This window comes from Uloborus diversus, unplaced genomic scaffold (assembly GCF_026930045.1).
Source record: "Uloborus diversus isolate 005 unplaced genomic scaffold, Udiv.v.3.1 scaffold_12, whole genome shotgun sequence".
NCBI classification, from domain to species: Eukaryota; Metazoa; Arthropoda; class Arachnida; order Araneae; family Uloboridae; genus Uloborus; species Uloborus diversus.
In genome coordinates this window covers 3534866-3555443 of record NW_026557876.1, presented here as the reverse complement: position 1 = coordinate 3555443, position 20578 = coordinate 3534866, and the positions used below count along the sequence as shown (strand labels likewise).

At 33.3% G+C, this 20578-nt stretch overlaps 1 protein-coding gene across 1 annotated transcript in view; it reads left to right on the top strand.

The window, feature by feature from the left end:
* LOC129232430 (patanin-like phospholipase domain-containing protein atgl-1) overlaps window positions 1-20578 on the top strand; it is a 108952-nt gene that overhangs the window by 78215 nt on the left and 10159 nt on the right. Inside the window, exon 6 of the mRNA XM_054866575.1 lies at window positions 5352-5487. Coding sequence (XP_054722550.1) covers window positions 5352-5487 — 136 coding nt within the window. The remainder of the gene's footprint in view (window positions 1-5351; window positions 5488-20578) is intronic.

The following is a 20578-nucleotide window of genomic DNA, read 5'->3' as shown; positions in this document are numbered from 1 at the left end:
ATACAGTTCGATGAATAGTTCTTCTATTATTCCAATTTACGTCCAATTTTCACATAAATTCTCAAATATGGGGTTGAAAAATTACTTGCACATATTATTATTACATATCGTTCGAATGGGTAGAATTTTCCGCGTTCTACGCAATTTGTTTCAATGCTCTAACTTTATTACGGCGGGAGTTATTTGCGTTTTTAAGTCGATTTTTTTTAGGCTTAGCTGAAATTTAGGCACTACTTTCTTTATTTAATAAATCAATAAAAAATGAAGGAATTGTCCCACAGCTTTCTTTTTGACGCCATTGGAAAAGCCAGCTTCTTTACTCCAGATCTAACTCGACCTATGGTTGAAAAAATAAGCTTTTATCTCGAAAGGAAGAAAAGTTACAAGCCTTTTTAAATCAGTTTAAAAAATCTCGATTCCATTCAAATTGTGAACCACTTTTTTTTTTTTTTTTTTGGATTTTAATTCCTTAAACTTATTTTATTTTGTGTTTCCATGGTTACGCATTTTAAATCTATCTTTCTGGATTTAATTTGTTAAAAGTATTTTAATATCTGTCGTCCTTGCTTGGAAAGGAAATCATGATGTTTTTTTATTTATTTTTTACGTCTGATTGTTGAATATACGTCACTTGACACAATTTTTATTTTCAAGGTAGACCGAGCAAAGCCGGGCAACGCAGCTAGTAATATTATAAATGAATAGCGGAGAACACAATTGGTTAATTTCTAAATTTAAATTTTGAAATTTTTGATTTGAATTGTTTGGATTCATCGCCATAGCAACGCCATGCCTGTATTGCCGCCAGGTAGCGTTGATAGCGTACCGGCAGATGATACGCATTTAGCATTAGGGAGGCGTTGTTTAAAGCGTAAAATACGTGTTGCAGAATATAAAGCAAAGTGAGATACTAAATAGTTTAGTTTGCAGCGCCACAGTCGGACAAATTTTCAACTGTTGTGTAACACGCAGTCGATTCCGATCAAAAAATGTAAGCACTTAAACGATCAAGGTGTATGATAAAACGAGCCTATTTCAAAATTTGCCACTTATTTTGTTTTATTTGGGGCACGTATAAATATCCTCTTATATACACAACAGCCGATGATCGAGTAACCCGCGAGTTTCAACACTCAAACTCGAGCCACGGCATGATCATTCGATAATATGTTTTGGTGATGTTTGACATGCTGGGAAAGGCTTTATCGCGACAAGGCTGAACTCGATCCGGTCACTTAACTCCCAAGTAGCAACAACTCATCGGATTTTGCTCGGCCGATCATCGACTCCTCCTAAACTCATCGCGTAATGCACGCTGATATCGTTGCGATCAGAATCCGAGAACGGTTTTCGATGAGCTGTTTTTTATCGGAAAACTAGATCCGTACGATCAAATTTTCCGATGAAAATTTGCCAAGCTGCATTTCATCACAAAAAAAGATCGTAACGATCAAATTTTCCGATGAAAATTTACCGAGCTGCATTTCATCGGAAAAAGAGATCGTAACGATCAAATTTTCCGATGAAAATTTGCCGAGCTGCATTTCATCGGAAAAAGAGATCGTATCGATCAAGTTTTCCGATGAAAATTTGCCGAGCTGCATTTCATCGGAAAAAGAGATCGTACCGATCAAATTTTCCGATGAAAATTTGCCGAGCTACATTTCATTGGAAAAAAAGTAGGTCGTTTAAATTTTCCGATAAAAATTTTCCCAATCTAAAATTTTTGGAAATCTCCCAACTGTTAAAATAGGTTAAGTTTTATTATTCGAATATCCGACTATTGATCAAACGTAAGGCTATACGGATCAACATTCAGGGTTGAGAATCGGAGGAAAAATGACTGAGACTTTGACTCCGAATCCGACTCCTGGATTTTGGAAGGGTTTACTCCGATTTGCTGCAAAATCAATTCAACTTTAACTCCACGATTCCAACCCCGATTACCTCACTGGAATTGCGAACAAAATGATACTCCGACTCTTGAATGATTTCTCTCTATCTCCAAAACAATTCCACTCCGTTCACTTTGACTCCCAAAATTACCGACTCCGACTCGGTTTGCGGGCAAAATGATCGACTCCGACTCTTCACTAGCTGGCGCCACACTCTCATTTGAAGGGAATGAAGAAACGAAAACAATGAACGCTACCTACTGGAGTTAAGAATTCATCCGCTGGAGTTAGGGTTACCATTTCAACTGTCAAACTATCCCCAAACAGGCAATGGCTTCGTTCAAATGTAGAAGCAATTTTCACCCGTCATACCTTGACGGGCGACTTTCTAGTATTTTTATAATGATTAGCCGATTGAAGATTGTTCGTGTTCACTAATGGTGACTGGGACACTTTAAATATGCTTATAGTCACGGAATCCTCCCCGTTCCCCTTCCAAGTCAATACCTCTGGGGGCGCCGGATCAAGGGTTGCTCGGCATCCGGATCGGTTCAAAAAAAAAAAATAAATAAATAAATAAATAAATAAAATAAAATAAATAAATAAAATAAAATAAATAAATAAATAAATAAATAAAAAAGAAAAATTAATTTGAATTTTGACATCTTGAATTCAAATTATGTTTTTCGCAATCACCAGTGTGTGTGTTTATGTGTGTGGGGGGGTATATGTGTAGGGGGTTATGTGTATGTGTGTAGGCATGTGTGTTTGTGTGCAGGTATGAGTGTGTGGGTAGTTGTGTGTATGTGTGTAGGTGTGCGTGTGGGGGGGAATGTGTATGTGTGTGTGGGCATATGTGTTTTTGTCTGTGTGCAGGCATGAGTATGTGGGTAGTTGTGTGTGTATGTGTTGGTGTCTGTGCGTATGTGTTGGTGTCTGTGTGTATGCGTGTGTTTATATGTTTGAGTATGTGTTTGTGTATGTGTATTTATGTAATAATACAAAAATAAAATGATAGGACGCCAAAAACAGTCAAATAAAAGCAATAAGCAATCCTGATTGCTCAAAAAAAAAAAAAAAAACAGAGCTCTCTTTAGGGCCCCATCCAAATGGTTCTTAAACCACATGTAGTGATACCGACCGGAGTGTAGTGTAGTGTTGTATAAAAACACGAAATTCACAAAACTTTCAGAAACTATTAATTTTTCATTAAAAGACAACTATAAATTATGGATGCATTATTTGAACTTATTACGAACAATAAAATACACAACCTCTCATAGATTAACTATATCGTTACCAATTTTGTAAATAGTAATTATTTTTATGTTTATACGAGCTGTACCCGACGCGCGTAGCTACGCCAACAAAAAAAATACATCATTATACTGATTTTCATGACAATCGGTTAAACGGGGCAGAAGTTGCTACTCTGCAGTGCCACCTGGTGGCTTCAATGAGCATATTATGCACCTTCTCCGTGGAAAAATACATATATATCGCCATTTTCATCATAATCGGTCCAGGTATCAAGTGACTCTACTCAACTTTTGTACTCACGCAGCTTGCAAGATCAATCCATCGCGAAAAATATCAAATAGAAAACGTTTTAAATCCCCCGTTGCATGAAAAGCCATAAAACAATAAAGAAAGAATTTATTTGTTCAAACTCAAGAAAAATGCTAACTTCTTATCAATGAGATCTTTCACGCGAATTCATTTCTGCAGCCGATCATTTTATTCGTATTTATCAATGGATTGTGACTTAAACTGGAATAGAAAAGGAACGATCGATCGGATTTTTTTCGAACTGGTCTATAAACATTCCCAGTACCAAAAATAACAAACGGTGAAAGTTTCAGCCAAATCTGCCGGGTAGTTTTTGAGTTCATGGATGACATACAGACAAACATTCATTTATATATATATATATATAGATTTGTTTTAATCTGCTTTAATTTGACGTTGATTCCATTCATTTTCTCTCAAAATTACCGTAGGTTTACCTGTATGTTGATTTTGCTTGCTATGCACCATTTAACATTGCGCGGATGGAATTGGCGAAACATTTAAGAGATATCGCCATGTTGTTGTCATTTTCGGTGCCAAATTTTGCAATAAAATGCTAAATGTTGACGGTAACTGCTAAATTATAAACTGCTAAATGTGAAACGGAATTAACACGTTTTTCTTTGAAATATCGCCAAGGCTGGCGACATTTCGAACAAAAACACGTATGTTGACTTTGCTTGCTATGCACCATTTAACATTGCGCTGATGGAATTGGCGAGACATTTAAGAGATATCGCCAAGTTGTTGTCATTTTTGGTGCCAAATTTCGCAATAAACTGCTAAATGTTGACGGTAACTGCTAAACTATAAACTGCTAAATGTGAAACGGAATTTACACGTTTTTGTTAGAAATGTCGCCAAGGCTGGCGACATTTCGAACAAAAACACGTATGTTGACTTTGCTTGCTATGCACCATTTAACATTGCGCTGATAGAATTGGCGAGACATTTAAGAGATATCGCCAAGTTGGTGTCATTTTTTGGTGCCAAATTTTGCAATAAACTGCTAAATGTTGACAGTAACTGCTAAACTATAAACTGTTAAATGTGAAACGGAATTTACACGTTTTTGTTCGAAATGTCGCCAAGGTTGGCGACATTTCGAACAAAAAAAACGTAAATTCCGTTTCAAGGCTAATAGTGTGTCATTTTTACTTCCTTTTACGAAAAAGGAAATATTGTATTCGCGAAAAAAATTTCACCCAAAAATCGGCCTTAATTTAAATTTTGCTCACCCCCAAATGAATGTTGAGTTTTTTTTTCAACCCGACCACACGTGGATATGTGCCTAGGAACGTACAGACACCCGAAATATCCTTTTGACAATCCCCGAGTTGATTACAGCGAGTTTTCTCGTGACGTCTGTATGTACGTATGTATCTGAGTATGTGTGTATGCGTATATTTATGTCGTTCAACTCTAGAACGGAATGTCCTAAGAAAGTTGAAATTTGGTACTTAGACTCCTAGTGGGGTGTAGTTGTGCACCTCTCTTTTTGGTTGCATTCGGATGCTCCAAAGGGGGTCTTTTGCCCCTTTTTGAGGGGAAATCATTGTTAATTTCGATGTAAACTCAAGTGGTGTTATAATTTGTCGGAGACTTGGCGATATATAGCCAGTGTTTTTGGTCGCCAAATCTTGTTGCCAACTTGGCGAAACATTTGGCGATTTTTTTTTTTTTTTAAATTGAAATCTGGTTTCAATTTGGCCACTGTTGGTGATATTTAGAGAGTGAACTATTGAATCCTATTAAAACTGCCAATAATGAGAAAATGACATTAAATCGGAGTAAAAGGAAGTCATGTGATGCACACATCGGCTCGTTTTTAAAAAATGCAACACTATTTTGGAGAAAAATAATGAGAACTGAAACTGTTTTCCGCAGAGATCGAGTCGGCCATCGGCGACTTCCGGCAGCGCCTGGGCTACCGCCTGTTCCAATACCGCTCCATGAAGGTGCTCTACTACGTCAACATGCCCAGCATCGTGACGGCCAAGGTGGCCTACGTCTTCATCTCGGCGTGAGTATACTTTTCCTGAGGCCCTGGTTTCCTAGAAGCGAAATCACCGAGCTTTGGCGTCGCTACTCGGCGTGACGCTGAAATCAAAGTCAAGTGATTCCGGGGTGGCCACTCACAACGTCGATTTAGCTCGGGCGCGCATGCGCAGAAGAATCAACTTTTCCTCTCGGCGTCGCTCGAAGGTCGGCGATTCGCTCCTGGGAAACCAATGCTTAAAGCCCCTACAGTGGAGGAACCGACGCGTCCGCCATTTTGGAGCAAGCGCACAGCGAGTAAACCAACCTTTATTGGCAATCATTCGCCGAACAGTCCGGAAACGGTTGGCGTCGTTTCCAGGCTGCCAGTCACTTCGCGGGGCTATTATTTATCCATTTCTTTCTGCATCTGCTGGAGATCTGAAGAGCTGAAATCCTCTTTGTTTTTGAGCAATCACGATTGCTTATTGTTGACGGTTTTGATGTGCTATCAATTTATTTTCCCACCAGCACCCTCTGCAGCATCACCGTCGACCGGCTTTTCACGATGCTGCTCCTCTAGCGAAAGCCGTCTCCAGGTTGCGTCAATATCCTACACTTACACGCATACATACACACCTTCACACACACGCATACATACACCTACACACATGCACAAACACAGTCAAACACATACACACACACTCAAACACATACACACATACAAACACACTCAAACACACACGCATACATACAGACACCTACACATACATACACACACACATACACACAACTACCCACACATTCATACCTGCACACAGACACAAACACATATGCCTACACGCACATACACGTACCCCCCACACACACATTCATACACACAACTACCCACACACCTTATGCCCCCTACACACAAACACACACTTCTACATACATGCACTCATGATTGCGAAAAACATAATTTGAATTCAAGATGTTAAAATTCAAGTAAATTTTTCATGCCTGCACAAAGACATAAACACATATGCCTACACACACATACCCCCTACACACAAACACGCATACCCCCCCCACACACACAAACACACATGCCTACATACACACACACACTCGTGATAGCGACAAACATAATTTGAAATTCAAGAGGTCAAAATTCAAATTATTTTTTTTTTTTTTTTTTTGAGCTGTTTGCACAACGAACAGTCGAAAAGCCACCCATTTGACTCCATTTAACACATGCTAAAGAGATGCAAACATCAGCAGCAATGCTATCGCCATAGGAAGCACTGGATCAAGTTTGCTCCAAAATGGCGGATGCGTCGGCTCCTCCACTTTTCCTGAAGACCTTGACATCCTGAAATTTGGTTTCTTGAACATACTGTTTGATCATGGGATGTATGTAGTTTGGCAATCTGCCAAGTAAAGACGATTCCATCTGAATGAACCTGGCAGGGGAGAAGGGAAAATAACGATGGAATTTTGATGCTCGCGTTTCATGATGTCACTAGTGCCTTATTTATTTATTGCATTCTTTTAAAATAAAATAAGGGAAAACAAAAATAGTTACCATGGAAACAACAAAGGAAAAGAAACTATTTTCATTTCGTTCAGGAACGTAACAGCAAAATGCTCAAAAAGCTCAAAACTTTGTTGTGAATCAATAAATCATTTCATTTTTGCCGTGAGAATATGGATCGAATATACTTTAGATTTAAAAAATGTTGCTGTGAGCAAATTTTCAGTTTTACAAAACTGAGGCTTAATAATAGAGAGGCAAAAGTGCACATCTGTAGGAAATCAACCAACACCCCTATAAACTAATATAGATACGTCCATTTCCGCCTATAAACCGGATATTAGCCTTTCCATGTGATCGATGGCCGGACAGTAGTGTTCTGGAACTCAGGGGCCCCAACTTGTAAGGGGCCCTAATTGTGTGTTGCAAAAAAAGACTTGATACAAACGCAGTAGAGCATCAAAATTCCGAATGGGACCAAGACACGACTAACTGAAAGCGGGCTTCGCCGATATATGTCACGATATATATATGACGATAGATATATCCGATATTTATTTTGAACTAGTGGTACCCGCACGGCTTTGCCCGTAATAGAAAAATTAAAAGGCCTTTTGGTTCGCCTGTATATTTACAAACAATGTATGGTGAATTTTCTCGCCAATTGGCTTGTGCCCATGGTACGGTTCCATGTTATGATAATTTCGTCATTTACTCGTCCACCGCATGATAATTTTGTTCTTAAAATTGGAATAGTAAAAGAACCACATCGAATTTTCGAAAAATCGCTTCGAGGTGCACACCCCCCATGCTACATACTAACTTTGTGCCAAATTTCATGAAAATCGGCCGAACGGTTTAGGCGCTATGCGCGTCACAGACATCCTACAGACATCCTCCGGACAGAGAGACTTTCTGCTTTATTATTAGTAACTAGTGATACCCGCACGGCTTTGCCCGTAATAGTAAAATCAAAAGGTCTTTTGGCTCTCCTGTATATTTACAAATAATGTATGGTGAATTTTCTCGCCAGTTGGCTTGTACCCATCTTACGGTTCCACGTTGTGATAATTTCGTATCTCGCCCATTGGCCTGTGCCCATGTTACGGTTCCACGTTATGATAATTTCGTAATTTACTCGTCCATCTTATGATATTTTTTTTTCTTAAAATTGGAATAGAAAAAGAACCACATCGAATTTTCGAAAAATCGCTTCGAGGTGCACACCCCCATGCGACATACTAACTTTGTGCCAAATTTCATGAAAATCGGCCGAGCGGTTTAGGCGATATGCGCGTCACAGACATCCAGACATCCTACAGACATCCAGACATCCTCCGGACAGAGAGACTTTCAGCTTTATTATTAGTAAAGAAGAAATGTCATAATATTTTTGATATTAATTTTTTTCAACTACGGTATTTTCAATATAAAAAGTATCCAATAAGTATTTAATATAAAAAGTATCCAATAATTATTTAATATAAAAGTATTAATCACAGCAATATTAAGATAAATAAATACCTTTGTGCTTAACAGTAAAGTAAGAAAAACCAACGTCAAAAAAAGCACAAATTGCCAATTACAGCAGACATGTGTTTCGGAGTTACAGAGTCTGAATATCATAATCTGAAAAGAGTCTTTTCAGATTATCTAAAAAATGCCCCAATTCATCAGATCTTGGCTTTTGGGATTCGTTTCATATTTTGAGGAACAGTTCCAACTTAGTTAATGTTAAGATCAAGCAGTTCCATATTTCTCCAACATTTGGCTCCCATATCTTTAATACTGTCCTTTCCCCATCCTTTTTTTTTTATAATTTATCTTCCTTTGTTTATTTTTACCTTTTTTGTCTTGGTTGATACACCCCCCCCCCCTCTTTTTCTTCTATTTATCTTTATTTTTTCCTTTTTCCGAATATTTTTGTTTCTGTTTATTTTATTTCGTGGTGTTTTTTTTTTCTTCCATTCAGCTTTTCCTTTCTTGCGGTTCACGGTTACTGATATTTTCTTTTTGTTTAAGCTTCGGCTTAATCTTTGTCGATTTGAATTTTCTTTCTGGGTTTACTGTACCTAAAAGAAAGCTCTTGGCCTTTTGCTTGCATTCCTAGTGGTTCCTGATCGGTTTATAATTTTCTCATTGGTGTTTGGCTAATCCGCTATTTTTATCTTTTAAGCTGCATGCTTATCTGCTCTTGGCTTTTGTCGGATGTCTTTTCATCCATAAGCTCATTACTTTTTGCATTGAAAAAGGTATTCGCTTCAACGCCAAAACACGTGTCTGCTGTAATTGGAAATTTGTACTGTTTTTGACGTTGTTTTTTCTTACTTTACAGCAATATTGTTCATTTATTATTAAAAATAACAAAAAAATTATGTACTATATTTTTGTGATGTATTAATACATTATTAATATAACAAAATAGTATAATATTCCTTTTTACTTGTATTTTACATTCATAAAATTATGAGTATTGTACCAATTTTAATTCATACTAAAAGTGCTTGATTAAATATTATCTCTTGACTGTACGCCGACTAATGTACATGATTTAGTTCTGAATCATATAACTGAGAAAAATGAGTAAAACAGCTAATGCAAAATTAACTATATTAAAGTGGATAGAAATGTAAAATGAAATATTATATACTAGTGGTTACCCGCACGGCTTTGCCCGTAACAGAAAAAATTAAAAGGTCTTTTGTTTCGCCTGTATATTAACAAATAATGTATGGTGAATTTTCTCGCCAATTGGCTTGTGCCCATGTTACGGTTCCACGTTATGATAATTTCGTAATTTACTCGTCCATCTTATGATAATGATTGGAATTAAAAAAAAAAATCTTAAAATTGGAACAGAAAAAGTTAATTAACAACTAAAAATACAACATAATAATCATCACGAGCATCTTTGTTCTTAAGATTTGACAACTCCAACTGTTGCCATTTACAACTTCAATATATCACAGAAATCATTATTTTTTTAAAATTAGCATGATAAATTAAAGGGATTTTGGGCCTCCCTGAAATCTAGGAGGAGGGGCCCGTGCCCCTGCGGTAATCAGGCTATGGGCGCAGCTAAAAGTAAATAAGGGAAAGTATAAATCGTTTCTCAATATCATTACTGACCCAGGCAAAACTGCGTATGTTCAATAAAATATTTTGACGGAAATCGCCCCCCCCCCCTTTTTAGTTCAATAAAATATTTTTAGTTCAATAAAATATTAATATTTTTAATAGTTCAATAAAATATTTTGACGGAAATCGCCCCCCCCCCCTTTTTTAGTTCAATAAAATATTTTTAGTTCAATAAAATATTAATATTTTAATAGTTCAATAAAATATTAATATTTTTAATAGTTCAATAAAATATTTTGACGGAAATCGCCTCTCCCCATTTTTAGTTCAATAAAATATTTTTAGTTCAATAAAATATTAATATTTTAATAGTTCAATAAAATATTAATATTTTTAATAGTTCAATAAAATATTTTGACGGAAATCGCCCCCCCCCCCCTTTTTTGTAACTTACGAAATTATAAACAGAAAGTTGCTTTATGAAATTTTATGTGTGTATATATATATATATGCACATTAGATATAAATAAACTTTTATTTGGACTTGTCCACTCATTGCTAATATTGATGTACTAATTCTGTCCTGTTATCTTTATCTTTACTAATAATAAAGCTTGAAGTCTCTCTGTCCGGAGGATGTCTGTAGGATGTCTGTGACGCGCATAGCGCCTAGACCGTTCGGCCGATTTTCATGAAATTTGGCACAAAGTTGTTTGTAGCATGGGGGTGTGCACCTCGAAGCGATTTTTCGAAAATTCCACGTGATTCTTTTTCTATTCCAATTTTAAGGAAAAAACTATCATTAATTACGAAATTATCATAACGTGGAACTGTAACGTGAGTACAAGCCAATTGGCGAGAAAATTCACCATACATTATTTGTAAATATACAGGCGAACCAAAAGACCTTTTAATTTTTCTATTACGGGCAAAGCCGTGCGGGTGCCACTAGTAACATAATAGTTTTAGTGAGAAAAGCACCTATAGTCATTTGTCGCACCGTATCATTATCACTTATTTATTCGAAACATTCGCGAAGAAACGGAAACATGATGTGAACATTTTAATGTTGAAACAAACGCAAATCTGATTTCTGTTGTATGATTTTCATTCGTAATTAAAGGCAGTTTTAATACAGCAGTTTTTTTTAAATTTAAGTAAATTTTATATTTCTTTGAAACCATAACATGCATAATTGTTTCGTTATCAATAATTTATTTTCAAAATTTAAACATATTGCCTACTTTTTTTTTAAATTCAAAAAATTGAGGAAAATTTCAATTTTTTAAAAATCCCTAAGGCTTTTTTATTTTTGGACTAATTCAAAAAAAAGTTTTTTGCTAAACGATCACTATAATCATCTCTAAAAATCTGTGCATTCATTTGCTTATGAGTTTATTAGAAACTTTTCTGTGATTAATTATGTAAAAAACCAAAGTTTTTTTTAAAAAAAAATTTGGTTTTTAAGGGTTTATCATGCTCAAACATTTCAGTCATTTATAAAATGCTTATCCAATGCTCAGTTTTGTCAAATAGGTTGTCCTAATTGCAAAAAGTATTACTTTAAAGCTGTATCTTTAATAGAAAAAAAATCCTTAGGGATTCTAATGACATGAAAACACAAAAAAACCATCATCGAGAAAAGGCGGTTTAAAGTTTTTCTTTTGCATAAGAGCACATAGCGAGCATATCCTAAAACCACTCATAACTTTTTGAATATTTGAACTAAAGTTTTGAAATAAGCAATAAAACATTTTTTGATCGTTTCATCATTTTTAAGGTACTGTCACCCCTTAATTTATTTTATTCTGTTTATTAATTGTGACGAAGATCGATATTCGTGTAGAGAATGGATATTTTATTTTCTTAAAATTTTCACTGTGCAATATTCTTAAGAAAGAGAGACTTTTTTCATTCTAGTGGTGCTGCCATCTATTGACAGTATGCTACACTATTTGCTTTCTTCCTCTTGAACAATAACTGCGCATTCGGACATTTGCTTACACGCGTAATTTTTATCATTATTAGTAGCAAAACAAATTCATATCAATAATTTGATAGCAAAGAAATAAATTGATTTGTTTCCTACGAAGAAAAATTTTAGAAATTGCAAAAGGTTTAAAAAATGAGTAAACACGAAAAACTTAGCCTTTTCCATTAGTGCTGCCATCTAGGAAATCATATTAAACACAATAAACAATTTTACTTCAAGCCGAATGAGTACTACAGGGGTGATTGTGTTCCGGTATTTTACCGAATTTCCGGTATTTTCGGACGTATTTCCGGTATTTTTATGTCCGAAAATACCGGAATTATGTTTTTTTTTTGTTATGCTTTTATCTCCCTACCTCCGCAATTTTTGTAAATTATATAATACTCATCAAATATACCTTAAAGAGCCTTAAGATGGACAACTATCCCTTAAGATGGTCAAATGTCAAGATAATTTGTATAACACCAGCTCAAAAGTAACTTTGTAATCCATTAAAAACTTAATCACATGTACACACAATATTTTGACTCAGAACTATTTAATACTATGGCAAAGGTGCACTTAAGTAATAAGGGTCAAAGATTAACCCCCCCCCCCGTTCTCGCTTTGAAACTTTCAGGCATTTTTTGATGAACTCACAATCACCCCTGTACTAAAATTTGTTTAAGAACATGTCCGTCATTTGGGAGCAAAAATGTAATAAGGAGGGGGGGGGGGGCGGTGTATTGATCCCCGCCGTTTTACAAATCGAAAATTGACAGGAATTACGCGCATATTATAAGCGGCTAAAGTGGGAGGATGGGAGGCGACCCCACTTCTAAAAGTCAAGTCCTCGTTAATTTCAAACCTTTCCAAAGTTTAAAATTAACGAGTGATCGCAATTTTTTGTTTTTTACAGCGTGGAAAGATTTAGTTGGTGAAGTCCTTTCCATGGTTTTTTATAAGCTTATTACTTTTTTGAAAAAGTCAAACTTCTTGCTGCCTCTGTCTTGTCAAACTGTCACAATTTCTCGAGCTGCCTCCCCCCCCCTCACAGCATGACGTCATTTGTTGACGGCCCCTTATCAGATGTAGGTTGGTAGGTATCGTACTCGTATTTTATCGTTCGTTACAAAACTCTGTGTTTCGTCCGGGAAATTAAGAATCCGCCCTTCCACATCTCAAAAAAAAAAAAAAAAAAAAAAAAAATTAGTTTGAATTTTGACATCTTGAATTCAAATTATGTTTTTCGCAATCACGAATGTGTGTATGTAGGCGTGTGTGTTTGTGTGTGTGGGGGGTATGTGTGTTTGTGTGTAGGGGTATGTGTATATGTGTGTAGGCATGTGTGTTTGTGTCTGTGTGCTGGCATAAGTGTGCGGGTAGTTGTGTGTATGAGTGTTTGTGTGCGTGGGGGCGGGGTATGTGTATGTGTGTGTAGGCATATGTGTTTGTGTCTGTGTGCAGGCATGAATGTGTGGGTAGTTGTGTGTATGTGTGTGTGTATGTTTTGTGTGTGTATGTGTGGGTGTCTGTGTGTATGTATATGTTTGTATGTGTTTATGTGTAGGGGTATTTGTGTGTGGGTGTATGTGTTTGTGTGTGCGTGCTTGTGCGTGTGTGTGTAGTTGTGTATGTATGCGCGTGTGTGTAGGTCATGGATGCAACCTGGAGACGGCTTTCGCTATAGGAGCAGCATCGTGAGGAGCCGTTCGATGGTGATGCTGCGGAGGGTGCTGGCGGAAAAATAAAATGATAGCACGCCAAAAACAGTCAAATGAGAACAATAAGCAATCGTGATTGCTCAAAAAAAATTGAATTTTGTCATCTTGAATTCAAATTATGTTTTTCACAATGACGAGTGTGTGTGTGTGTGTGTGTGTGTGTATGTATGTAGGCGTGTGCGTGTTGTGTGGGGGGGGGTATGAGTGTTTCTGTGTAGGCATATGTGTTTGTGTCTGCGTGCAGGCATGAGTGTGTGGGTAGTTGTGGGTAGTGTGTGTGTGTTTGTGTGGATATCTGTATGTGTGTGTGTGTGTATGTATGTAGGCGTGTGTGTGTTGTGTGGGGGGGGGGTATGAGTGTTTCTGCGTAGGCATATGTGTTTGTGTCTGTGTGCAGGCATGAGTGTGTGGGTAGTTGTGGGTAGTGTGTGTGTGTTTGTGTAGATATCTGTATGTCTGCGTGTGTGTATGTGTTTGTGTATGTGTGCAGGTGTATGTATGTATATATATGTGTGTAGGTGTGTGTATGTATGCGCGTGTGTGTAGCACATGGATGCAACCTGGAGACGGTTTTCGCTAGAGGAGCAGCATCGTGAAAAGCAGGCCGACGGGGGTGCTGCAGAGGGTGCTGGCGGGAAAATAAAATGATAGCACATCAAAACAGTCAAGCAAGAACAATAAGCAATCGTGATTGCTCAAAATAATAATAATAATAATAATTTATGCGGTTGTAGAAAATGTCATACGTAAATGCGCAACTGAAAAAGGAATACACATTGTAAAATCATGGAAAATGCGCTGTCAAAATAAATTAAAAAAAAAAAAAAAAGCATTTTGCTGATTTCGGTTAGACAAATGAAACGATGTTGCTTCACTCTCCCTGGAGAGCTTTGTATTTATCCATAGCAGGAGCTGGCAGCGTCGTAATGCTGCGATTAGGTTCTGCTTTGCCTTCGTAATGGTTAGTTTTTCCCCAACTGTAGTAGCTTATACTATTAAAAACTGACCGTATGTGTCTATGTATCTATCTATGTCCGAGTTACTTCTCCCGAACGACAGTGAACTGACCATCGAACCAGGTATCGATGGATTCGTAATGTTCCCGTCTTTATGTTTGGCTATTTGACATCATTCTCCGAAAATAATTAGCGGATATATCCATTAAAAACTACTTAATTATGATACTTGGATTTCGACATCAAATCCCTAATTCTCGAAGCCTTTCCTCCATTCAAATGATTATTCAGTACTTCATCTGAACTTTCCATAACAATGTTTTTATTAAAAATTTGTAGCATGAAGAAAATCATTGAAAATAAAGATCTGTTGCCATTTTTTTTCTCAAATATGAATAAATAAAATTCTGGTTTTTGTTTTGAGGCTTTTCCTCTTAATCGAGATATTTAAAATATTTCCTTTTTGGTTATTTTTCCGCAAGCTGCGGCAAACTTTTTTTTTTTTTTTTTTCAAGCCTGATTGTTGAGCAAGCGCCACTTGACATAACTTTTATTTTTGAGGTTGACCGTGTAAAGCCGGGCGACGCAGCTCGTATATATATATGTTTTTTTTTTTTAATTCCTTCTATTTGTTGTCTAACTTTTTTCTTTGTCGTTTGTTGTTCAAATTTTCAATTGTTAATAAAAAACTTTTTATTCACCCACTCCAGTTCAAATACATATTTTAAGCTTGTAGGGGATGACATTTGATGTCAATGTAATTTTGTTTTTTTTTTAATATTAATTCATTGATAAAATTCAATTCATAAATGCAGGAATAAATTAAAATAGAAAATCAAATCGTTGTAAATTAAAGATAGTTTAGAGAAGGATTTGACCTTTTTTTCATTGTTATTGTTAAATAAATATAATGGAAATTTTTCACTTGAACGAGACTCATAAATGATCATAAAAGACTTTTTACTCAACCACTCCAGTTCAAATGCATATTTCAAACTTGTAGGGGACAACATTTGATATTAATGTAGTTTTTTTTTTTAATATTAATTCATTGATAAAATTCAATTCATAAATGCAGGAATAAATTAAAATAGAAAATCAAATCGTTGTAAATTAAAGATAGTTTAGAGAAGGATTTGACCTTTTTTTCATTGTTATTGTTAAATAAATATAATGGAAAATTTTCACTTGAACGAGACTCATAAATGATCATAAAAGACTTTTTACTCAACCACTCCAGTTCAAATGCATATTTCAAACTTGTAGGGGACAACATTTGATATTAATGTAGTTTTTTTTTTAATATTAATTCATTGATAAAATTCAATTCATAAATGCAGGAATAAATTAAAATAGAAAATCAAATCGTTGTAAATTAAAGATAGTTTAGAGAAGGATTTGACCTTTTTTTCATTGTTATTGTTAAATAAATATAATGGAAAATTTTCACTTGAACGAGACTCATAAATGATCATAAAAGACTTTTTACTCAACCACTCCAGTTCAAATGCATATTTCAAACTTGTAGGGGACAACATTTGATATTAATGTAGTTTTTTTTTTAATATTAATTCATTGATAAAATTCAATTCATAAATGCAGGAATAAATTAAAATAGAAAATCAAATCGTTGTAAATTAAAGATAGTTTAGAGAAGGATTTGACCTTTTTTTCATTGTTATTGTTAAATAAATATAATGGAAATTTTTCACTTGAACGAGACTCATAAATGATCATAAAAGACTTTTTACTCAACCACTCCAGTTCAAATGCATATTTCAAACTTGTAGGGGACAACATTTGATATTAATGTAGTTTTTTTTTAATATTAATTCATTGATAAAATTCAATTCATAAATGCAGGAATAAATTAAAATAGAAAATCAAATCGTTGTAAATTAAAGATAGTTTAGAGAAGGATTTGACCTTTTTTTCATTGTTATTGTTAAATAAATATAATGGAAAATTTTCACTTGAACGAGACTCATAAATGATCATAAAAGACTTTTTACTCAACCACTCCAGTTCAAATGCATATTTCAAACTTGTAGGGGACAACATTTGATATTAATGTAGTTTTTTTTTTAATATTAATTCATTGATAAAATTCAATTCATAAATGCAGGAATAAATTAAAATAGAAAATCAAATCGTTGTAAATTAAAGATAGTTTAGAGAAGGATTTGACCTTTTTTTCATTGTTATTGTTAAATAAATATAATGGAAATTTTTCACTTGAACGAGACTCATAAATGATCATAAAAGACTTTTTACTCAACCACTCCAGTTCAAATGCATATTTCAAACTTGTAGGGGACAACATTTGATATTAATGTAGTTTTTTTTTTAATATTAATTCATTGATAAAATTCAATTCATAAATGCAGGAATAAATTAAAATAGAAAATCAAATCGTTGTAAATTAAAGATAGTTTAGAGAAGGATTTGACCTTTTTTTCATTGTTATTGTTAAATAAATATAATGGAAATTTTTCACTTGAACGAGACTCATAAATGATCATAAAAGACTTTTTACTCAACCACTCCAGTTCAAATGCATATTTCAAACTTGTAGGGGACAACATTTGATATTAATGTAGTTTTTTTTTTAATATTAATTCATTGATAAAATTCAATTCATAAATGCAGGAATAAATTAAAATAGAAAATCAAATCGTTGTAAATTAAAGATAGTTTAGAGAAGGATTTGACCTTTTTTTCATTGTTATTGTTAAATAAATATAATGGAAAATTTTCACTTGAACGAGACTCATAAATGATCATAAAAGACTTTTTACTCAACCACTCCAGTTCAAATGCATATTTCAAACTTGTAGGGGACAACATTTGATATTAATGTAGTTTTTTTTTTAATATTAATTCATTGATAAAATTCAATTCATAAATGCAGGAATAAATTAAAATAGAAAATCAAATCGTTGTAAATTAAAGATAGTTTAGAGAAGGATTTGACCTTTTTTTCATTGTTATTGTTAAATAAATATAATGGAAATTTTTCACTTGAACGAGACTCATAAATGATCATAAAAGACTTTTTACTCAACCACTCCAGTTCAAATGCATATTTCAAACTTGTAGGGGACAACATTTGATATTAATGTAGTTTTTTTTTAAATATTAATTCATTGATAAAATTCAATTCATAAATGCAGGAATAAATTAAAATAGAAAATCAAATCGTTGTAAATTAAAGATAGTTTAGAGAAGGATTTGACCTTTTTTTCATTGTTATTGTTAAATAAATATAATGGAAATTTTTCACTTGAACGAGACTCATAAATGATCATAAAAGACTTTTTACTCAACCACTCCAGTTCAAATGCATATTTCAAACTTGTAGGGGACAACATTTGATATTAATGTAGTTTTTTTTTTAATATTAATTCATTGATAAAATTCAATTCATAAATGCAGGAATAAATTAAAATAGAAAATCAAATCGTTGTAAATTAAAGATAGTTTAGAGAAGGATTTGACCTTTTTTTCATTGTTATTGTTAAATAAATATAATGGAAATTTTTCACTTGAACGAGACTCATAAATGATCATAAAAGACTTTTTACTCAACCACTCCAGTTCAAATGCATATTTCAAACTTGTAGGGGACAACATTTGATATTAATGTAGTTTTTTTTTTAATATTAATTCATTGATAAAATTCAATTCATAAATGCAGGAATAAATTAAAATAGAAAATCAAATCGTTGTAAATTAAAGATAGTTTAGAGAAGGATTTGACCTTTTTTTCATTGTTATTGTTAAATAAATATAATGGAAATTTTTCACTTGAACGAGACTCATAAATGATCATAAAAGACTTTTTACTCAACCACTCCAGTTCAAATGCATATTTCAAACTTGTAGGGGACAACATTTGATATTAATGTAGTTTTTTTTTTAATATTAATTCATTGATAAAATTCAATTCATAAATGCAGGAATAAATTAAAATAGAAAATCAAATCGTTGTAAATTAAAGATAGTTTAGAGAAGGATTTGACCTTTTTTTCATTGTTATTGTTAAATAAATATAATGGAAATTTTTCACTTGAACGAGACTCATAAATGATCATAAAAGACTTTTTACTCAACCACTCCAGTTCAAATGCATATTTCAAACTTGTAGGGGACAACATTTGATATTAATGTAGTTTTTTTTTTAATATTAATTCATTGATAAAATTCAATTCATAAATGCAGGAATAAATTAAAATAGAAAATCAAATCGTTGTAAATTAAAGATAGTTTAGAGAAGGATTTGACCTTTTTTTCATTGTTATTGTTAAATAAATATAATGGAAATTTTTCACTTGAACGAGACTCATAAATGATCATAAAAGACTTTTTACTCAACCACTCCAGTTCAAATGCATATTTCAAACTTGTAGGGGACAACATTTGATATTAATGTAGTTTTTTTTTAAATATTAATTCATTGATAAAATTCAATTCATAAATGCAGGAATAAATTAAAATAGAAAATCAAATCGTTGTAAATTAAAGATAGTTTAGAGAAGGATTTGACCTTTTTTTCATTGTTATTGTTAAATAAATATAATGGAAATTTTTCACTTGAACGAGACTCATAAATGATCATAAAAGACTTTTTACTCAACCACTCCAGTTCAAATGCATATTTCAAACTTGTAGGGGACAACATTTGATATTAATGTAGTTTTTTTTTTAATATTAATTCATTGATAAAATTCAATTCATAAATGCAGGAATAAATTAAAATAGAAAATCAAATCGTTGTAAATTAAAGATAGTTTAGAGAAGGATTTGACCTTTTTTTCATTGTTATTGTTAAATAAATATAATGGAAATTTTTCACTTGAACGAGACTCATAAATGATCATAAAAGACTTTTTACTCAACCACTCCAGTTCAAATGCATATTTCAAACTTGTAGGGGACAACATTTGATATTAATGTAGTTTTTTTTTTTAATATTAATTCATTGATAAAATTCAATTCATAAATGCAGGAATAAATTAAAATAGAAAATCAAATCGTTGTAAATTAAAGATAGTTTAGAGAAGGATTTGACCTTTTTTTCATTGTTATTGTTAAATAAATATAATTTAAATTTTTCACTTGAACGAGACTCATAAATGATCATAAAAGACTTTTTACTCAACCACTCCAGTTCAAATGCATATTTCAAACTTGTAGGGGACAACATTTGATATTAATGTAGTTTTTTTTTAAATATTAATTCATTGATAAAATTCAATTCATAAATGCAGGAATAAATTAAAATAGAAAATCAAATCGTTGTAAATTAAAGATAGTTTAGAGAAGGATTTGACCTTTTTTTCATTGTTATTGTTAAATAAATATAATGGAAATTTTTCACTTGAACGAGACTCATAAATGATCATAAAAGACTTTTTACTCAACCACTCCAGTTCAAATGCATATTTCAAACTTGTAGGGGACAACATTTGATATTAATGTAGTTTTTTTTTTAATATTAATTCATTGATAAAATTCAATTCATAAATGCAGGAATAAATTAAAATAGAAAATCAAATCGTTGTAAATTAAAGATAGTTTAGAGAAGGATTTGACCTTTTTTTCATTGTTATTGTTAAATAAATATAATGGAAATTTTTCACTTGAACGAGACTCATAAATGATCATAAAAGACTTTTTACTCAACCACTCCAGTTCAAATGCATATTTCAAACTTGTAGGGGACAACATTTGATATTAATGTAGTTTTTTTTTTAATATTAATTCATTGATAAAATTCAATTCATAAATGCAGGAATAAATTAAAATAGAAAATCAAATCGTTGTAAATTAAAGATAGTTTAGAGAAGGATTTGACCTTTTTTTCATTGTTATTGTTAAATAAATATAAT